The sequence below is a fragment of the Acipenser ruthenus genome, chromosome 11 (assembly GCF_902713425.1).
Source record: "Acipenser ruthenus chromosome 11, fAciRut3.2 maternal haplotype, whole genome shotgun sequence".
NCBI classification, from domain to species: Eukaryota; Metazoa; Chordata; class Actinopteri; order Acipenseriformes; family Acipenseridae; genus Acipenser; species Acipenser ruthenus.
Window position 1 is genome coordinate 34880126 of NC_081199.1, and position 20991 is coordinate 34901116.

The 20991-nt window shown below is 35.9% G+C and overlaps 1 protein-coding gene across 9 annotated transcripts in view; it reads right to left on the reverse strand.

Moving 5' to 3' along the window:
- LOC117426904 (formin-like protein 2) overlaps nt 1-20991 on the reverse strand; it is a 72507-nt gene that overhangs the window by 16768 nt on the left and 34748 nt on the right. For all 9 annotated transcript variants that reach the window (XR_009330581.1, XM_059033799.1, XM_034925510.2 and 6 more), the window contains exons 2-11: nt 18571-18654; nt 16978-17058; nt 12667-12743; nt 11088-11171; nt 9846-9998; nt 5219-5327; nt 4538-4614; nt 3705-3798; nt 1962-2036; nt 761-871 (exon numbers count right to left, since the gene is read on the reverse strand). Coding sequence is in view for 8 of the 9 variants with exons in the window: in XM_059033799.1 (XP_058889782.1) it covers nt 761-871; nt 1962-2036; nt 3705-3798; nt 4538-4614; nt 5219-5327; nt 9846-9998; nt 11088-11171; nt 12667-12743; nt 16978-17058; nt 18571-18654 (945 nt within the window). In the remaining variant the exon portion in view is untranslated. The remainder of the gene's footprint in view (nt 1-760; nt 872-1961; nt 2037-3704; nt 3799-4537; nt 4615-5218; nt 5328-9845; nt 9999-11087; nt 11172-12666; nt 12744-16977; nt 17059-18570; nt 18655-20991) is intronic.

Below are 20991 nucleotides of genomic sequence, written 5' to 3' on the forward strand. Positions count from 1 at the left end.
GTACAGAGTGTAAATCAAGTGACATGTCATATGATCAACTATGCAGTTTATACTGCCGAGAGCAGTTAGCTGTAAGTTGGCTATCAAATAATAGAAGCAAACATTTGAAAAGAAGCATGACAGTGACTTCAAATAATAGAAGCATCTATATCCCAGACTACAAATGCAGCTGGGAAATAACGTCCCATTGTCCCACACTTGGTGGTCGGACAAACCAGTCTTCCTCCTTTTATGATGGCACGGGTATGGAGACAGAGATCCCCAGGTAGAACTGAAGGTATTCCTAACAACACCTTGTAGTTACGTACTGTCTCCACCTCTAATACCAGGAGCTGTATCAGCTGAGCCATTGATAAACAGTGCTCACTGTTGAAATAGAATAAACTGTTTAGAAAGTTAAATTACTTTTTTTATATTAACTATTATGGTTAGTAGAAATGAAACATATTTCTGAAACAGAATAACATTATGTATACTTGCTGATGATTGTATAAATATAAAAACAGCAGTGTGGAGTAGTGGTTAGGGCTCTGGACTCTTGACCGGAGGGTCGTGGGTTCAATCCCAGGTGGGGGACACTGCTGCTGTACCCTTGAGCAAGGTACTTTACCTAGATTGCTCCAGTAAAAACCCAACTGTATAAATGGGTAATTGTATGTAAAAATAATGTGATATCTTGTAAAAATTATAAGTCACCCTGGATAAGGAAATAAATAATAATAATAACAACAATAATAATAATAATATTGTCTTTACTTACTTCCAGATACTCATCCAGACATAACTTGGTGAACTCATACTGCAGATGGACTCTAAAGTTCATGTCTTCCACAGAATGGACCACGATATTAATGAACTGCATGCACGCCACCTAAGGGATAGACAATTAGAACAATAATTAGAATAGATCATCTCAGTAGTCACACAGAAAATGTGGTCGCCCAAAAAAAGCTGCCAAGGATAGAATAATATTGACATATATTCTACTACAGCACAAGAAAAGTTTGCACACAAAAAAAAAAAAAAATCAGATTTCTGTTGGATATTTACATAAGCTTCCTAGTCAATGTAAAAAAAATAAAATAAAAAAAAAATAAAAACAATCATGCAATTAGAGACTCAAATATTATTAATGTTCACTCAATTGCAAACTAGGAGCCCAACCACTATACACAAACCTATTTATTATACCAGACAGACATGTAATTAAAATGTCTCTGTGTGAAGTAAGCCAAACATGTAAGGCTTTCTTATGTTTCAGTAGTAGTAAAACAAAAGCATGTATTGTTTAAACAATTATCTGTTACCGTCTATAAATATCTTTAATATACCAGGTGTTCATTTTAACAGCACTTCTTTTTTTTTTGTCCACAGTACATAATTATACCATATTCAACTACAAAATCCAGAGGAAACCCATCTTCATGGGAGATCCCAGCATTAAAGGATCTGGAGTCTGTTGTTATACTCTTGTCAAATATCTGGAAGTCAGGGAGAAGACCTCGCAGTTCACTTAGGAATTTCACACACAAGCACTGTGTAAAGAAGTCAGGAGTTTTCCTACTTCTGACTGTTACATATACTGCTACTAAATGATGAATGTCTGTCGCCTAAGCCATTTTGTTCTGGTTTTTGCTCAAGAGGTGTTACCAAGCAAGCTATCCGTAAATCATACAATAACAAAATCCAAGTTTTAAGACCAGTTAGGCCCTTTGTCAAGCACTCTCAAATACAGAATTTCAAAAGCTGTAACACTACTGCAGTCAAACTGAAACTTTAAGCCACACTATGGAGGCTATTTATGTGATTAGGTGCTCCTACAATAACAAGAATATATTTGTATTGCAAATATCATAAGAGATTGAAAGAGTATATTTAAGCCTGTATAGGCAGAATCATTTAGAGTTTCCACATGTTACCACACGGACTGCCTTAAAACATCACTATTGTTGAATAAGTACCATAAAATCAATATTGTTGTCTTCATTTTTGAAATGTTCCATCAATTTTTCAAACCTCTGTGTCTCAGCACAAACCTAGAAGAGAAAAAAAAAAAAAGGATTACATTTTACACATGTTCACACTGGAGGGAGCTTTGGAAGAGTACTCCAAATACCATTCAGTATTAAAACACATCTCATTCAAAACGTCTGGAAATACATATTGTGAGAGTAATTTCCCTTAAGAATTCTGATTAGTGTATTAGACATATAAATCATCTTGGCACCTCATGTTTAGGGTATATGACCTACAATCCTAGATCAAGACAGACTTTGGAATCAATACATTATAGTGAAACTGACAGTAGTGCATAGACAAAATGAAAGTGTTTACCAAGGCAGACAGACATTATTTGTAGATAACATACCAGTACTTTCGGAGTGGACTTTATTAACGCTAGTAATGTATAAACTGAATAAGTGTTTTTTAGATCACTAAGCCATTTGTAACTGCCAATTTAAAACCAGAAAATAATATCTAAAGGTTGTATCAAATTTAACAGTTAATAAATAATAAACAAATACAAAAAAAGGATATTGCTAGTGGCCTATTCAGCATGCTTAAAATGTGGTCTGTTAGATGTTTGGTTCTACTTTAAAGTAGATGTTTATAGACATTCCTGGAATATGAAAAAGAAAGGTTTCTCTGTAGTACATTAGCATTATTCAATTTTAAATACACAGACCGTTATTTATTTGAAGCATCCCTTAAACTCTGTAATCTACTTGACCTATTTTCATGCAGTGTGATTAACATATCCACTGCGGTAAGTGGAAACGAAGGCACTGCATACCCAAAAGGAATCATGTGGCTAGCTCTCTTAAAAACATTTATGACTGGAAGGCACAGGAAAAAGAAAAAAAGCCAACAAGGCATCTTTCATCTGCCAAAACATTACTACATTACCAGGCAGGTCTCATAATGCCTATTGACCTCAAAACGCCTACAAGACAAAAAGGCATTTTAAAAAACTGGAACAGTGGCTTTTATTTCACAATGATCGAAGGCACAGGAAGGACATTTCTGACAGAAATTGCTGTTTTTAAAAAATAAAATACCATGCTAAAAATACCAAGATAAAAGTATCTATAAATAACTTTTTTGTTATTATTAGCTCTACTGAAAGCAATTACCTCAATGTGCTAACCATAAAAATGTTGGGTACTTTATGACAATTGAACTGAATGTTCTCCCATTTCCAGAGTGCTGAAATTGTAATTTAGCACCATGTTTTCCACTCAAATGTAGTGTATTTAATGAAATTGGTCCTGTTGCATTAAATGCAATGTTTAGTAACTTTATTAAATGCTTCTATTCTATCCAATTCTAACAGCAACTGTTTTTTGGGGATTAAAATGAGTGGGAGATGGATGTGGCTTCTTGTCATCCTATTTCCTCTAATGATAAAAGGCAGATACCATGTTTTAATAAATATTTGATCCAAATCGTTATAAATGTTGCATGAGCCTGCAGTGTGTGCTGCCTCTCAGTCCCATTTGCACAATTCACTTCCAGCTGCATATGAAGCAACTTTTCAAACACCCACTCGACTCATTTGTATTTGGAAGTGAAATTTGGCACACAAGTGGGTCAGATATTTGTTGCAAAAGTAGCACTTTATACATTATCTCACCAATTCCCTTGTTAACAATACACAAATTATATAACATACTTGCAATAACAACGTAATACATGGCTCCTACCTCCTTGAAGTTATCAAAAGCTGATAAAATAATTTCATGTCCTCCTCTGACAAGACAAACGGCCGCTAACAGCTCTAAAACGAGAGCTTTTGTCCTGCAGGGTAAAACACAAAATCAATGATGAGGAATTGAATGCGTGATGGATGGGATGACACAGGATTTTGCCATCGTCAGTTTACCAAGTCACATCATTCATGCATTTAAAAGCTTATGTAATCAATCACTTAGGCCTAACTGTTTACAAGAAATGCCGACATTGAAACTGCATTTTCTAAGGCTGGGAAACACAGTTGGCTAGAACCATGAATTTGCCATGTATATTCTTTTTGCTTCTTACAGTAGGTTTTCAGGACTATGTTGAAAGCTACACCACACAAGCCCTGTGTATCAGTGCTGCAAAGTGCTGCATTACTCCTTGTTGATTTTCAGAATGTACTGAACATATAATAATGAGCCTTACAGGACTTTTCTTGGATGTTGGGGGTGCTTACATTGAGCATTTTGGTTTTTTTTCTATTTCTTGGCTGCAGTTGGATAAAGCAATTTGGCATAAAGCAACCTGTAGTGTCGCAGGCCTTTTTCATAGGCTTCCAAAAACCAGCCAATCAAAGAATGAATGGCACAAGAGCCTGGGAAGACAGCACAGGTCTATAATAACAGCAGGTGATTAAAAAAACAACCAGCTGTTCAGAACGGTTTCACTCACCAAGTGGCTGAATATGAAATGTGTATATTTTTAAAAAGTCTTTTCAGAGATGCTTACTGTACATCATTTAAGGCACATTTCATTAAGCATGACACATTTTCACAGATGCTGACTAACAATGACTCACCTGGGGTTCTTGTTGTTCAGACTAAGTGCAATTTCATTTACGGCATGCGGATGCGACATGACCATGTTAAAACCATACTGCAACATAAAATAATATATTTAATTATTAATTCTGACAAAATAATGATTGGGATTCAACTATAAACATGTTAGTGTAGTACTGACACATTTTTAATCTTTAAAAACAAATATGAGCATTACTAGTAAACGTTTACCATACCAAAAATACACTATTCTGCCAAGAAATTAGGTTTGTGGTCACTGTCCCCGAGAAGTCAGTGAGTTCATTTAATTTCATACGTCCTCAACTGGACAGAGATTCTGTTATTAGGCAGTCCAAGGGATGGGATGTGGATCAAGACTCCACTGTGATCTTCAAACCAGTCCTGGATATATGGACAGAGCCCATCCCCATCAAAAAAGCAGCATTGCAGGAATAAGGGCATCTGCCTTGATATTCAGATACGAATATCCCATCTGCCCAATCATAGGCTCTTAGTTCAATAAAGGCCCTATGGAATGTATATGACCAACTTATCTAGGTAAGGAGGCCCCAATCTACAAAGCTCTACAGATGCTATGGAATTACATGTTCAAGCAACACATTCTTTATTACACTGTCAGAAAAAAACACGTCGACATGTGCTGGCTAAAAGAAAATTAAACAGTTAATTTGTCATACCTGGTAGTTCATGATGGCTCTTAAACACATGATGCACACATGAACATCATCCTTCTTACTCACTAACCGGGAGTTCTTTAGCGTCCTCCGGCTTGGCAATGTATTATACCTGTCAATCAAAGTATTATGAAACAATTTAATTCTAAACCATTGTCTTTTTTTGCGCTCTAGTAAAACGTTCAGCTTTCAAAAAACACCACAACCCCGACACTTTCTTTTACTTCAACCACAAAAGTCTATCTTTTATCTGCCAAAAAAGGTGGGATATAATAGTAATCTGTCAATGCTGTTTCTTTGGTGGTATATTTTTTTCACTTTTGTGAAACTAACTAAAAATAAATACCTGGGGTTTTAAATATATACAACACATTAGTTTTACTAAAATTTCAACAAATCACAATTACGTCCCATCAGTAAAAAGCTGCAACTCCAACCATACTGTGTATAACAATCCATACATAGTCTTTATTTGGGCTATGAGACAATAGGAAACGTTAGTGGGTCTGCAGGAATAATGCTCGTGGATCAGAATATGCAGATCAGGCCTGCCTGCCTATTCTATAACACAATCCCATCAACAGGATATTTTATTTAAACTGTATTTAAATAGCAACTATATTTTACTGAATGCATTTGCATAAGACTAACATTTAACCACATTGTGTGTTTTAAAAGGTACTTCCTAAACACTGCACTCATTTGTATAAACAAGCAGCTCAGCATTCCCTGAAGCTTCTGAATCTCAGGCCTCTCTCTCTCCAGCGAGCCCTGCACGCTTTTGTCAATGAAAGTAAAGCTATAGATTGTTACAACACGTTGCTGGCATCAGTACAATATTTAACACACCCAAGAAAAAGAAAAAAAAAAAAAGAACATTTAAGTTGTTTATTTTAGAGATTACAGCACGCTTCATAATAATACTTAGTCCCAGTCAATTACTCATACTCTGCACATTTGTGTGGCTGCCATTTTGCTGTTTAACTAGACAGTGTTGTATGTTATGACTACTATATGTACGCACTTGAGACAAAGCATTTCAAGAACGGATTTACCAATCCTTGACCATGATATAGGTATGCATGACATGATTAAACAGGCGTCATGTATTTCTCTGGGTGACTGGGCAACAGAATGATTCAAAGTGACTTGTCAAAGTGTGAATATTTAACACACATAATTGTCACACTGGGAATGTAAATATACTACTGTGACCTTTGACCCTTTCTTACTGAGCAGGTTTACGTTATCTTCAATAATTCAACTTCTTCTGAATCTTCTGCATTTTATCCATCTCCTATTTCTTCCATAAAACCTTTAATGGCTTCCTTCCTTACCCCTGAACAGAAGGTGCTGTGTACTCATGCAGTATTTGATTACAGGAGACCATTAATATGTCATTCCAAATACTAGATAATAGTGTGTGGCAGTGTTTAAAAGCATTTATATCTAATCTGCGTATTAATGGCAGTGTATCTAATCTGTGTATTTATTTAAGCATGACGTTTTCAATTCCAACTATTTTGACAGTTTTAAAAAGGCAAATTGTGCTGTTAAGTGTCACCATATATACGCTCCCTGTGGGTTTTCTGCACTTCCTGTGCTATTGATCATCGAGTGACTCACAGGGATTTCTCAAGGTGTGAATGTCATTCATGTTCTGAAATGCAAATGTACTTGAAAAGGCTTATTACTCAATCAAAACTTCATCAGTGATGGAATTGGAACACTACTTTAAAACATACTCCAGAACTGAAGCTTTTTTAGGTTAGAAGAATCACTTTGCTGAAATGTTTATAGAGACCTATAGACTGATTGCATGCAAATGCTTTTTTGAATCGGACACATATGGAGCTTAAATCATTCTCCTTATGCTATTAATAAGATATTGGGTACTGCATACTATCACAATACAGTGGCTTGATTCCTTGTTGATATAAATCGGCTTATTAATTCTCTATTGACACTCTAACAGAACACCTTTGTTAGAGAAAGCTAGATACAGTTCCCCGGTTCAAATCCCACCTCAGCCACTGGCTCATTGTGTGACCCTGAGCAAGTCACTTAACCTCCTTGTGCTCCGTCTTTCGGGTGAGACGTAGTTGTAAGTGACTCTGCAGCTGATGCATAGTTCACACACCCTAGTCTCTGTAAGTCGCCTTGGATAAAGGCGTCTGCTAAATAAACAAATAATAATAATAATACAGTATGTAACAGAACAATATCCTTAATCTTGTGGACAACGAGTGATGCTGGGCTGCACACTATCCATAAGAACATAAGAAAGTTTACAAACGAGAGGAGGCCATTCAGCCCATCCTGCTCGTTTGGTTGTTAGTAGCTTATTGATCCCAGAATCTCATCAAGCAGCTTCTTGAAGGATTCCAGGGTGTCAGCTTCAACAACATTACTGGGGAGTTGGTTCCAGACCCTCACAATTCTCTGTGTAAAAAAGTGCCTCCTATTTTCTGTTCTGAATGCCCCTTTATCTAATCTCCATTTGTGACCCTTGGTCCTTGTTTCTTTTTTCAGGTCAAAGATGTCCCCTGGGTCGACATTGTCTATACCTTTTAGGATTTTGAATGTTTGAATCAGATCGCCTCGTAGTCTTCATTGTTCAAGACTGAATAGATTCAATTCTTTTAGCCTGTCTGCATATGACATGCCTTTTAAACCCTGGATAATTCTGGTTGCTCTTCTTTGCACTCTTTCTAGAGCAGCAATATCCTTTTTGTAACGAGGTGACCAGAACTGAACACAATATTCTATTACAGTGCCACGAGTTAGGGACACTGTAGGTCTGTTAAGACAAGTTGGATATATATCACAAACCACTCCTTCTGTAACTGGCATATCTTTTGGAAAAAAAAAAAAAAAAAATGAAACTGGAATTAGTCCAAGATGAAAAATGAAACTCACAGAAATAAACTACATTTAATCTTCCGAGACCTGACATTTGGTGTACACAATCTAACCCAATATTTGACTTTGAGGAGTGCAATTCTGCACAGTTGTGTTTCTGTTCAGTACAGCAGTATGTTTTTTTTTTTCACATTAGGTATTTCTGCATGTCAAAACAATTCTCTGCTTTACACATTTTTCTTGCCTTGAATTTACAAAGAAAGTCTGTGAGAGAAAAAGCCTTATGAAATGAATTCCTTCGACTGCTATACACTGGATATAAAGTCAAATTTTGTTTGTTTGTTTTTCACTGAAGTGTGTTGGCAGACCAGGGAAAGACAATTAAGGTTAAATATACATATATAACATCCAACAACATGTTAAGCAAAACAATGAGCAGTGTCTTAGCTTTTTTTCTGGAGAAAATGCCTTCATTCAAATGTAGAATACTGTAAAACTTGAATTAAACGCTTCTGGCGTTTATTTACAATATTTGCCAGCCGAACCGGTGCGTATTGGAGACCGGCAATTATTTGAGATCGGCGTTTATATTAGATCTCTAGTTTCACATGCTTCATGCGGTCATTGAGAAGCCGCTAACACACAACCTTGTAGCAACCAGAAAAAAAGTGCATTACAATAATCAATTCTAGATTAAACAAAGGCATGCATTAGTCTCTCAGCATCAGATACGGAAATAATTTGTCTAAGTTTGGCTATATTTCTCAAATGGTAAAAAGATACTTTAGTAACTTCCCTAATATGAGTCTCAAATGATAGATGACGATCAAAGATGACTCTCAAACTCTTAATTTCCAATTTAAGTTTTGATGAGAGACTGCAAAGGTCGAGCTCATGCAGTCCGACCTTTCCTTTTAGTTGGTTTTGTGAGCCCACTAGCATAACCTCGGTTTTATCTGAATTCAACATTAGAAAATTCTGTGACATCTAATGCTTGATGTCTGTAAGGCAAGTAGCCAAGAACGCCCAGGCAGAAGAAATTCCTGGCTTTAGGGACAAATATAGCTGGATAGCATCCACACAGCAATGAAAGTTCACTCCGTGTCTGCGGATAATGTCACCTAACGGTAGCATACATAATGAAAACAACAAGGGACCTAGACTGGAGCCCTGTGGAACACCACAGACAACGTCTGATAATGCAGATTTTACCTCCCCAATAGTGACAAACTGAAACCTATCAAAAAGATACGATTTGAACCAGGATAGGACAAGTCAAGTCTCCACATGGGAATTACTTGCCTATGTAGTTCCTCCATGGTGTGTTCAATACACCAGTCATTGCATTCTAATCGACAATGGAAATTATAGATAACTCAATTGGCGTACAGAAAAGAATACTGTAATAGGATTACCAGTATGAAGGTAGATTTTTGCTCTTTCTTTTTTAATGTATGTTATATTACAAGCCAACTGAAACAATACCTGATGCATGTTGTTGAGCCATTAAAAGAATTAACGGTCAGGGCAATGTTGTTTTTTTTTTTTTTTAGAATAATCATATTTTACATTAAAAAGGGCCAAGGCTGACACCTCATCAGTAAATCCTGAATAATGAGCATGCCAGGAGTTAATCTATTCTAAGCCGATTAAAGACTTGAAAAGCACATGAGTTCCAAAAAGGTTTCTGAGAGTCATGTGTACTGCAGTGCCACTGAATGCTTATTTAGATTGTATGAAAGAAGTTTGCTGTGTGTCAAATCCCTACCGTAATGTAGAATGCCTGCTAGACCGGGAAATGCTGCTTCCAACTGGAGAAGGCAAGTTACTTCCTCTGTGTAAATCCTCAATGGACCTGCTCCAGGGCTTGGACTTATCCGTCGAGTTCTCCACATTGTTCTCCAAACTGTCGAAATCAAGCCTGGCAGGAAACCAAAAGGAAAGATTGTCCAGCCTTGGAGTTTCATTAAAAAACATTGAACTCTCCTCCCCCCCTCCCCTCCCTCAAGACTCTAGATAAATATTCAGGCAACCCAAAAGACAGAAGGGACACAAACACACACACACACACACACACACACTACCATTTCAAAGCACACTTAGGATATTAATAGACCTGTACAGTAATCACTACTTTGCACAAAGAAAGTAATTACATAGGAAAAGAATAAAAAATACTGCAGCTAATTACATACAGCCCACAAGACAATAGGAAAGTTCAGTTTCATATGGATAACTATAGTATAAACCTGAGTCATGTTATCTATAGTAGTAATTTCCATCAATCAACATGACTGGGATTCTATGTACAAAGTTTGTAGACATCTGAAATCTATTTCAATAATGGCATTACATTTATTTTTATTTACATAAATCAATAAGCTGCTGTTGACAGGGGGTGATGTATACTCTTATCAAATCTTTCAACTTGTTTATTATTCATGTTTACACCAAAAAGGAAAAAGGAAGACACATTTGTCTTTAGTTCTGCTAACATAAACAAATAGCCAAAAGGATGTGACCTTGCTTGAACACTGTGTTATTGTAATCTTATTTACTTTACATTCTCTTTTTAACAGGGCCTTTTACAGATGATACATTTTCAGTAGTGCAGAATCTGAAGTGGTGCAATGGACATTTTTTTGCTCAGCAGCCTTACCACTGGGAATTGTATGAATCAGGCAACCAACCAACACACTGAAATAGCCCTACACTACTACTTCAAAAAAATCCTGACTGTATGTATAGGGGTATAGCAAAGAACAAGTGCACAACTTCAGTTAGTTAGCCGTTTTAAAAGGGAAGTGTGCGTCTGAGCGGACGCTTCACATTAATAGCTGGAAGCAGTCGTGATGTATCAGCATGTGTAACTTAGCGTGTCTAAACTCTTTTTAGATGTTTAAATGCATTGAAAAAAAAGCAAACATGGGAGCGATAATTAGGCCTAGAATATCAGGCACAGAAGTCTGTAGATGACTTATTAATAATAATAATAAAATTTAAAACTTACGTGACAGCATATTGTGCAAAAGACAGATATTCCACCAGTACGTCCAGGCCTTTATTCTCTTCATTTAAGAATTCTCTAACCCACCTACACAAAATAAATTAGATGATAAAATATGACTATATACAAACATTTTAAAGGGCATGGTGCTTTTTAGAATGATTGAGAAAAAAAAAAAAAATCTTAACTTGATACAGATTCACACTTTATAATAATATATACATAAATACAAATCGAAGTTTAGAGCTGCACACTAACGCTCACCAATTTTGACAAATGTATTGCAAGTGCTACTCTAAGCTGGGATCCTTGTGGGAGTGAGGTTGCACTAAGTCTTTACATTCTGATAAAAGAATGTGTCTGGAGATTAGACAGGTTAGTAGATGTAAGCTTCATAGGCAGCTGCTACTCCACAAGAATGTTGGGTCTCTATAGTAAACCACTGATATTCAAATTTCAAAGCGGATCATTATCAAACGTTGAGCACATTTTAATCTGATAAGACAGATACTGGCTAAGACCCAATCAGGGTTGCTAATTATATCAATTTGCTCCTTCTTGTTACACCAACACAAACGATATCTGTGAAGATAACACTGGCATCATTACTGCACTATCCTTGCAAAACAATAAGCTGTGCTGGGCCCGGTTCATCATATCATAAACTGTTTTCTTAAAAGGAGATGACAGAAACCAGTAACAGAGGAATAGCGTGGGGAAATGACCACTGAGCTACAGTCCCACTCCAAAGCCATGCTCATCTCTGCTCCTTCTGGCAAATCAGCTTACACAGCAACTACCTAATCCTCCACACACAGAAGCACTGAGAAACAGACACATGTCTACTCCAGTTGTGAAATGAATACGTTTAACAAACCTGTTAATTACTTTTAATTGACTGGTTGTGGTTCATCCAAAGGCTTGCGGGACAAACATATTTCTGGTCCCAGGTCAGCAGACAGCATGTTGCTCAGTGGGGATATGTTAACAAAAGTGGTTTCCTCTCTGCTCCACCCACCAGCAAAGAGAATAGTCTTATTTATATGCAAGGTCCCTTGTAAAATGTCAATATACTAACCAACCAATGTGTCACAGTTGACATTTCAGTATGTCAACCAAACCAAGATCTGCTCTAGCTCCATTCAAACCAGCTGAAGTCATAAGCCTCTACTTTCCAGAGCCACACGCTGCATGGCAGTTTCATTAGCCGCATTACAATATTAATAGTAATTTATTTATAACTTAGTATTTTAACATTTTTCTCACCCAAGGGTTTATTTATGTATTTATTTTTGCTGCACCCCACCTATGAAAGCATATTGCATGGCAATGAGCTACTGTAGCTAGAAATACTGTATATTATAGAACATAGCTTATGACAATAACATATGTTTGTTAATAAACTGCATTCCCATATTACGACAAATGTCATGCATCAGGCAAAAAACGATTATATTCCCAAATGTGTATATAAATGACAAAATATGTGCCTGGAGGGATTTCATTATCCAAAATGAAAAGACTGAATCTAGGAAATTAGTTTCTTCTGATATCTAGATTGAGATACAGGTTATTTACTCACCCGATATGATTTGTTCTTAATGAAATTTCCAGTTCTCTTAGGACCTGTGTTGATTCTTGCACTCTTCTTCTGAATTTCTGCAAAAGGATATTTAGAAAAATACTGCCAAGTCAAAAATCATTCTCCTTATGTTATTAATAAGATAGTGGGGACTGCATGCTACCAAAATACAGTGGCTTGATTCCTTGTTAATATAATCAGCTTAACAATTCTCTACTGTCCTCAAACAAAGCACTTTTGTAAAGTTACTATACTACTGTATTTTCTGAAAAGCATAGTTTAAGAGAATAAACGTACATGTAGTATATATGGCTGCATACTTTAAGATTAACCCATACATTTAACCAGTAACTGTGTTTCTAGTCGAGTGTAAATAATTACATTAATTGCATATCATTTGTCCCATTAACAAGCCACTGTACTTGAGAGATCATAAAAAGTTCAAAACCATCTGTTACACAAATTCATTTTGGAGTAATAGATGTCAAACAATTTTACTAGTTTATTTTACTTGTGTGAAAATTGTATTTAATCATATATTGTATATTTGCTTTGTCCTGTGCAATATTCCCAAACATTCTAGCTAAGTTAAACTAGAAAGGTTTAACTCCCTTCTGAACTGTTCCCTTGGTAACTGAATTAAAATAAACTAACCAGATGAATCATCCCTTGCCAGTGTATAAATTAATTACAGAACAGCCAGTGGGGGTAATGTTCTTGTTCGTTTTGACAGTCCGAACAATGCAAATTGTGGATGTATTTATTAGTAAAGTGTGCAACAATTCTGAAATAAATTACAGAAGACTACACTTTTATAGTAAGCTCCTTGTGACCCCAAATATAAAAGGTATTTAAATATACAGTCAATTAACGTCCTTCTTTTCCCAGTAGAAACGGCGGCTGTTTACAGTTGCATTACAGAAAAAGGGGCCTCAAAATCAACTTTGAGCTGTTATGATGGCAAGTAGAAGTTTTAACTCTAGATCTGGTAGTTGGCAAAAAATTGTCAGAATGGTTTGTTACCTGGAGATTTTTTTTTTTTAAGCAGCCAATAACGATGACATTAAGCAGGAATATAAAACATGTTATGAAATTCAAAATTTGGCATTATTAATATAAATTCAGATTGTTAGGAAATTATAGGTCAGTATTAAATCACCAATTACAGGCTAAATGAAGCCCTGCTTTTTTTATTGTATCAAAAACACATTCTTACTGGAATATAAATTTCATATTCACTAGCAGGAAACATTTTGCAGCAAAACATCTGGAAAAATACATAGTTTTGTTGCTATAGCCACATATGCCGCCTCACAACTCACAAATGAACACTATGAAGCCTCCTTAAAGAACTGTGTCACAAAAGGACATTATAAAAACAAATTAGGATTTATTACACATTCTTCTACACTCATATGTTCTCTTTCCTTTCTGTTTTCTCATTGGTGCAATATGCTAGCCTGCATATGTAAAAAAAAAAAAAAAAGGCAATGACCATTTCACAGCAGTACAAAGTGGCAATTGTTTGAGCCTAAAGAAAAGGAGGTACCATAACTCTTTCCCTTTCTCTCCCTCTCGCTCTCTGTTTCTCTCTCCATACCGTGCAAAGAATATCTCAGCTACTGACCTTAGCAAGGGGCATGACTGCATTTGTACTTTCCCCGCACTGGAGAAAATACAGTTCTCACAGAAAACACGTAACTATTTGTATGCTATGACTGGGGTAAGAAAAGGGAACACTGGCAAACTGAGGAACTGAAAAAGCAGGGTAATTGCATTTGTTTGTCTGTAACGTCTGTCCGATGTACTGCTGTACCATTTCAAAAGTGTTAAGCTTACAGACAAACAAATACAGTGGAATGCATTCTCATAATCAACCCCTTCCAAAAATCTACTGCAGAAATAAAACAGTATTTTCAATGCAGTAGTACTGCTGTACAAAGTACCTGCAGCACTATCCTATTTTTTGTGCTCATGCACTGCGTAAACTGTATTGTACTGCAGCTGATGGTAGTGTTTTTGTAAGGGGTAGCCTATACTACAGATATAACCACCTAATAAGTTACTCATATGTATTTATATTGGTCTTAAAACTTACCAAACCAATACACTGCCGTATGCTTAAAATAAAGTGGAGACCCATCTGTGGAAGATGTTTGAATATTAACCCCTGAATCAAGAGAGAGATATCCACAACATCTTTTCACAATGTGAATGATCTTGTATTCACTGTTAGCATGTCTGTCACGTTTTCCCTTTTTGGAAAACTGCCTCCTGCTGCCGCACTCATTTTTTTTTCTAAGGGACTGTTTGTTTTTTAACCTGAAACTTAGAGGGATGAAAAGAAACTGATCGTTAGAGAATATATCTCTTTTCAGCCCTGTTTTGTATCAACCAATTCTAAGGGCAGTTCAGTTTAAATTACCATAAAGCTGGAATCAAATTAGAATGCGACAACATAATGTCTAAATAGCTGAATAGCAATTATCTATTTATGAAGCCAATACCAACATCTGTAGCAAATTGATTCTTAAGATGACTGGAGAGAGACCTAATATATAGAAACACATTTATCAAGGCCTTTATTCCAACATGCAATTTGAATATTTGATTGGACAATAAAACTATTTATTATCACAAAACTAGTTAGAAAACAGCTTAGGCCCACTTCAAAACGTTCAAAACGTGTGTAATTGTATCAGTATTTGTCTTAGGGAGAACATGAACATGATGTTGTACCAAATCCCAAACATGTAACACACACTTCTCCCCTGCTGCTATAATTTTCTCATAATTCTTTTTAGAAGGTTTCTGTCCTCCGCAGAATTACACAGAGGTTTATATAGTTAGGTTGTCAATACAACCTTTTGACCTGCCAAAGGAAGCTCCCCAGTGCAGAATCCGATTCAGCAGGATACCAACCCCCTGCATGTTTATAAGACCCATAAATATATTTCCCTTGCAGAGAAAATTAAAACTACAGACTTAAGTTACATCTATTAAAAAGAGACTGACATTTTTCATTTGACCTTTAAGTCAAATATTCAGATAATTCTAGCATTTTGAATGCAGCAAACCTCTAATGTTGTAGATGATAATTAGCGATAACGAGAAAAGAATAGCGACTGAGACGCACTTAATCAGTCTGCACTCTCACTGAATGGTGGACACTGGTAATTGGCAATTGAGATTTTCCAGTTTGTAGGCTGTTTTTCAATGCTTTGTTTGTACCCAGCCACCCACATTTGTCCCGGTCCACAGTAATTATATAAAGTAGATTTAAATTTAGACATTCAAATTATGGATTTAGGTCATTCTCTATTTTGGTACCAGTACTGTAATCATTTATGTAAAAGTACAATACAAACTGTACAGATGTATTTAACCTTAGGCACTAGTTAGTACACAATAAAAGGCAATATTATTGATATACAATTTGGATAGAATCATTAACACCTTCCTCCAGGCAAGATCTCAAAATGAAAAGAAAAAAAAAACATAGAAAGGGTTATTACATATATAGCGGATTCACATTTAATTCAAACGTTATTTGTGTGACTTGACTTTTTTTCAAGTATTGTATAACTGTACGGATTCCACTGAAGCCAGTTTTTATTTTTAGTAGTAAAAGACTGCTCTGTTCAGTGAGCAATGCATATATGGATGAAAACACCTGGGCACAGGAATTCCAATGGAAAGCAAAGCTAAATCAAAACGGTGCTTTAAATCAGAAAATTGAATAACATAGAGAAGGAGAAATCAATAAAGCTAAAATATTTTTCGATTCTGAATGCTAATGCATTATATATTTAAGAAAAAAAATAAATATTTTAGAAAAATCTATTGATAGGCCATGAAACCCAATGAGATCCAACAGCAGTGTGCTTTAACAGTTCTGCTATACTGTACATAATTCCAAAGAATACAATAGTAAAGAGCATTCAGAACGAAGGGTAAAACACCAGTCTGCACATCCCATTTAAAGGGTACATAAGGACCTTTTTATTTGATTGTGTTACATGTTCCCATGTGTTGCTACAACTGTTTACGTAAGATGTGTGTATTGTTTTATTTTTTTTTTTACATTTTGACCACTTTTTTAAACTTTTAAATTGCATTCCCTGCCTCAAGATGGCTTCCCATGTACCCGCATGGACCTCTCAGAACTACGTTTGCCATCATCCTCCTGCTCACATATGTAACTGAGATGGATTTACCAGTGAGCAGGAGGATGATGGGAAATGTAGTGTCGGAAATATACATGGAAACACATGTATGTACATGTGTTAACACAAACAATGTAGGGCTTACCTTCCTGGTAACTGCTGGGTCCAGATAACCCTTCAGTTTCAGAATGTAGGTATGGGGAGGATTCTTCACTTGAAACCTCTCCTGCAAAAAGACAATTCCGAAATGTAAACTCAGTATCTTGAAAAAAGTCAATACATTGCATTTATATCTAGTGGAATTATTTTTAATACAACATGTGTACTGTATCTGCACATTTTTAAAAGAAGACTGAAAACTAATACTATTAAAGCGTAAATTAAAAAATCAATACATATATACCCCTACTACGTCAGTGTCACAAAAAATTAGATCACTCCAGTATTTAGAATAACAAATGGCATGCATACTGTAGAGTTAAATGACCTCGCCATACATTGTGATTCTCTCTGGAAATGCTAAGGAATGTCAATACTAAATGTAATCACAATAGCAGGAGTGGATTCCTATATATATTTACACACACACCACCTAGCCATGTTATTAGGGCCTGTGTTACATGGTGTGGGTGTGGGGCATGTTCTCCTGGTATACCCTAGGTTCCTTTATTATGGAAGGACAAACATTGCAGGACTTGTACCCTGACGGTAATGGTGCTTATGTTTTGAGGAGCATGACAGATTTCAGAAATCTTCAATGGCCACCCCAGTCTCCAGATCTAAATCCAATTGAGCATGTTTGGGATGTACTTGAAAGATGCATTTGTCATCACAGTCCTGAATGGAATAATATCCCTTGAGACAACAATTTCGAGTACAACCCAGGTGGGGGTATGTTTCATGGCAGTAAGTTTACCATTTTTTATTAGTTAGCTAGAGGAAATGTGTAACAGATGCTTTTCATGGTACATTGGGACATTTAAAACTGGTTTCATCATTATGTGAGAAAACATAAAATAGCACTTAAGATATTTCTCTCTTCCTCATCAAAATGATAAAACTACACTTTCTATCTTAGTTCAGCTACAGTATAAACAGAATCGATACTCTACATGTACTCCACAGGGAAATTAATCTCAGCACAGACCTGCTGCTAATCATTGCAGGAGCTGCTCAGACTAGAACACTATTATTGCTGTTGATCAATTGGTCTGGTCTCCTACTGCTATCATTATTTCTGTTAAATTATGAGCCGTGCCATGTGAACATGTCACTTTCAGTTCTGTCTGTGGTACAGAACTTACTGGCCCTGCATCGATTGATGCTGATGTTGCAATTATGCGCCCCATCAACTCCAAACTGCGATGAAGTCATAATCCTGATATACTGTGGTTATAAATTGGGCATCAACTTACCTTTTACGGCCTGCAAAAGAACAGGGTATTTTATGCACAGCACATTCTCTATTTAAAGTGGCATGCATTTCATAATTTAGTAACTTCTATGGAAGAAATAATTATTTCTCAGCAACAAAGCTAGCTTTTGTGCCTCAGCTTGACTGTAATTGCAACACTTGTGCTATTGTAGATTGAACCTAAAAAACTGGTAAAAGTAGTCAGAGCATTAATCACAGAGCTGCTATGTTGATTGGCTAAGAGTAGGTGCAGTGGACAAATGGCACACATACTGTACAGCACACACACACACACACACACACACAAACGTATACACACTGTACCTGATCACATACGAGTTCCCATTTTTTTTCATTGTCATACTGGCGCAATAGTCTTGCTTTGTCTGGAGGAAGGTTCATGGAATTCTGTAAAACAAACAGAACAAACAAAACATATTTATTCTATTTGCGTATGAGCAATTTGAAAATTCTCAGGGAAACATTCTCCTAAAGCCTGTATTTAAAGAATAGTTATTATATTGTGCGAGAATATACAGCTATAGCCAAAATTTCAGCATCATCCAATAGAAATAACTAATTTTGCTTCATAAAGTCAAATGAAACCTGCTGAATAATGTTGCGTTAACATATTGTAGTTTTCCATATACTTAACGAAAAACTGACCAAAATTGAAAAAATGTGAGATTTCAAAATCTGACATGAAATACTGTACTACTATTATGGCTTCCGGAAGACTTTAGCGATTTACATTTTGTAGTTTCTTTGATCACATGAAATTATGTTCATTTAGTTATTTTATTTTTATTACGTCTCGATCCTTAGAATTCTAGGTGATGCAAAACATTTGGCTATAGCTGTAGATCTAGGGAATCATAATCTTGAGCTATGCTTTTATGATGACCCAATCAGTGGCACAGGCCAAATGACTTCACCATCCTTTGTTCCACCCAATTGGCTATAGCAGAACCTCAATGAATCAAGATGCCGCACTTAAGCAGCACTTAAGCAGCATTATATGGAGAAAGCAATTCCACACAACTACTGTAGTTCTAACTTACCTACATGTACTGTATGGATTCTGAACACTGCAGAAGAACAGTAAATCAATTCTCAGCTACAGTACACATACAGTAAATGTACCTTGTTTATTAAATAAGTTATTACAGAATAGTACTGTACAGCCTTTTTTTATTAAACTGAAGTTTTCATTGTGTTAAACTCGAATATGGTATTTACTCCTGTTTTCATTCATGCCTTGTTAGGAATGAAGCTTTGCCCATAATGAACAACATCAAGTGAATTCAGCCTCTGCGTTCTCTATGATCATCAATATTCCTGAGGCAAACAGTAGCAGCATCACAATATTAAAAAAAAAACATATTAAATAGGCAGCACAAAATACTTAAAGCCATTCGTCTCTTTGTTCAGACGAAAACTGAATATATTTGTCCACTTAATTGGGAATGTGTGTCTGCTTTAAATGTAAAAAATATATTCTGTTAATAATAAACATGAGCTTAAATCTGTTGTGGTTTCTTATAAAATGGTGGCTACAGTATACTACATTTTCTTTTGAGACAGGCTCTGTAGGTCACCATTATAGTGGATGGCAAATCTTAAGGCTTTGCTGCTTAACCATGTTTTATTATCTACACACATTGACGCAGATGAGCTACAATGACGACTAATTCTTCAAAGTATTGATTCCCTCTCCCAATATAGCGTGTAAAGCTGTTTAGAGCTTTACCCTCTCTGTGTTTAGCAGAGCATCTGATTGTGAATACAGTACTTGGAAGTTAAATGCTTCATTTTTACTCTTGGTTCAACTTCCACATAAGATGTAACAAATAAAATCCCCTGTACGATTACCAAACATATTTCTCCACTTGGCTTATTTAAAAGAACATCTGCTTCATATAACCTTTTAACTGGAAAAAACTGTAGTATAAACCCTTAAGAATACTCCACCCTTAAGTACCTTAGTGGGGATTGGAACAATTAATTAGTGTCCCGTCCTCCCATCACATCCTATTTTGTAGATTCTGTCAGTAGCTTTCCATAAACACCAAGAATATTTTGCTATTACATGGGAAGCCATCTTGAGGCATGGAATGCAATTTAAAAGTTTAAAAAAGGGGTCAAAATATAAAATAAAAATAAATGAATAAAAAATTTAACAACACACACCTTACGTAAACAGTTGTAGCAACACATGGGAACATGTAACACAATAAAATAAAAAGGTCCTTATTTGCCCTTTAATGAATGGCCAGTTGTGAATGCGTAACATGTGCAATATAAATACTTTACTCCCAGAGAAATCAGATACACAGATTTACTGTATACATTATTATACAGTAACACTTTGTAGCTGCATAATTGGTTGTGTAAAATGTATTAAGGCATTTGAAATGCAATGTATTAACATTTGCTTCATATTTGTAAATATTTCACAAATCAACTACTAACAAAAACACTTTGTTACTTTATATGCAGAGGTTCTCAAACTGTTCTGATTGGGGGACCACTTTGTAAAAACTGTTTTGAATATGAATATGTACTATGAGTAGTATAAGAGTTCAACAAGTGTGATCTACTTTACAGTAGGTAACTATAAAAACACAAGATAAGTAGCCAGGGGTCATATAAGGTGTGTAATGCAATATTAACCAATTAAGAGGGTTCAAACATCAGTTCAGTGAGTACGTTGGAAAGTAGTTTCAGATAAAGACGTTGCAGGTT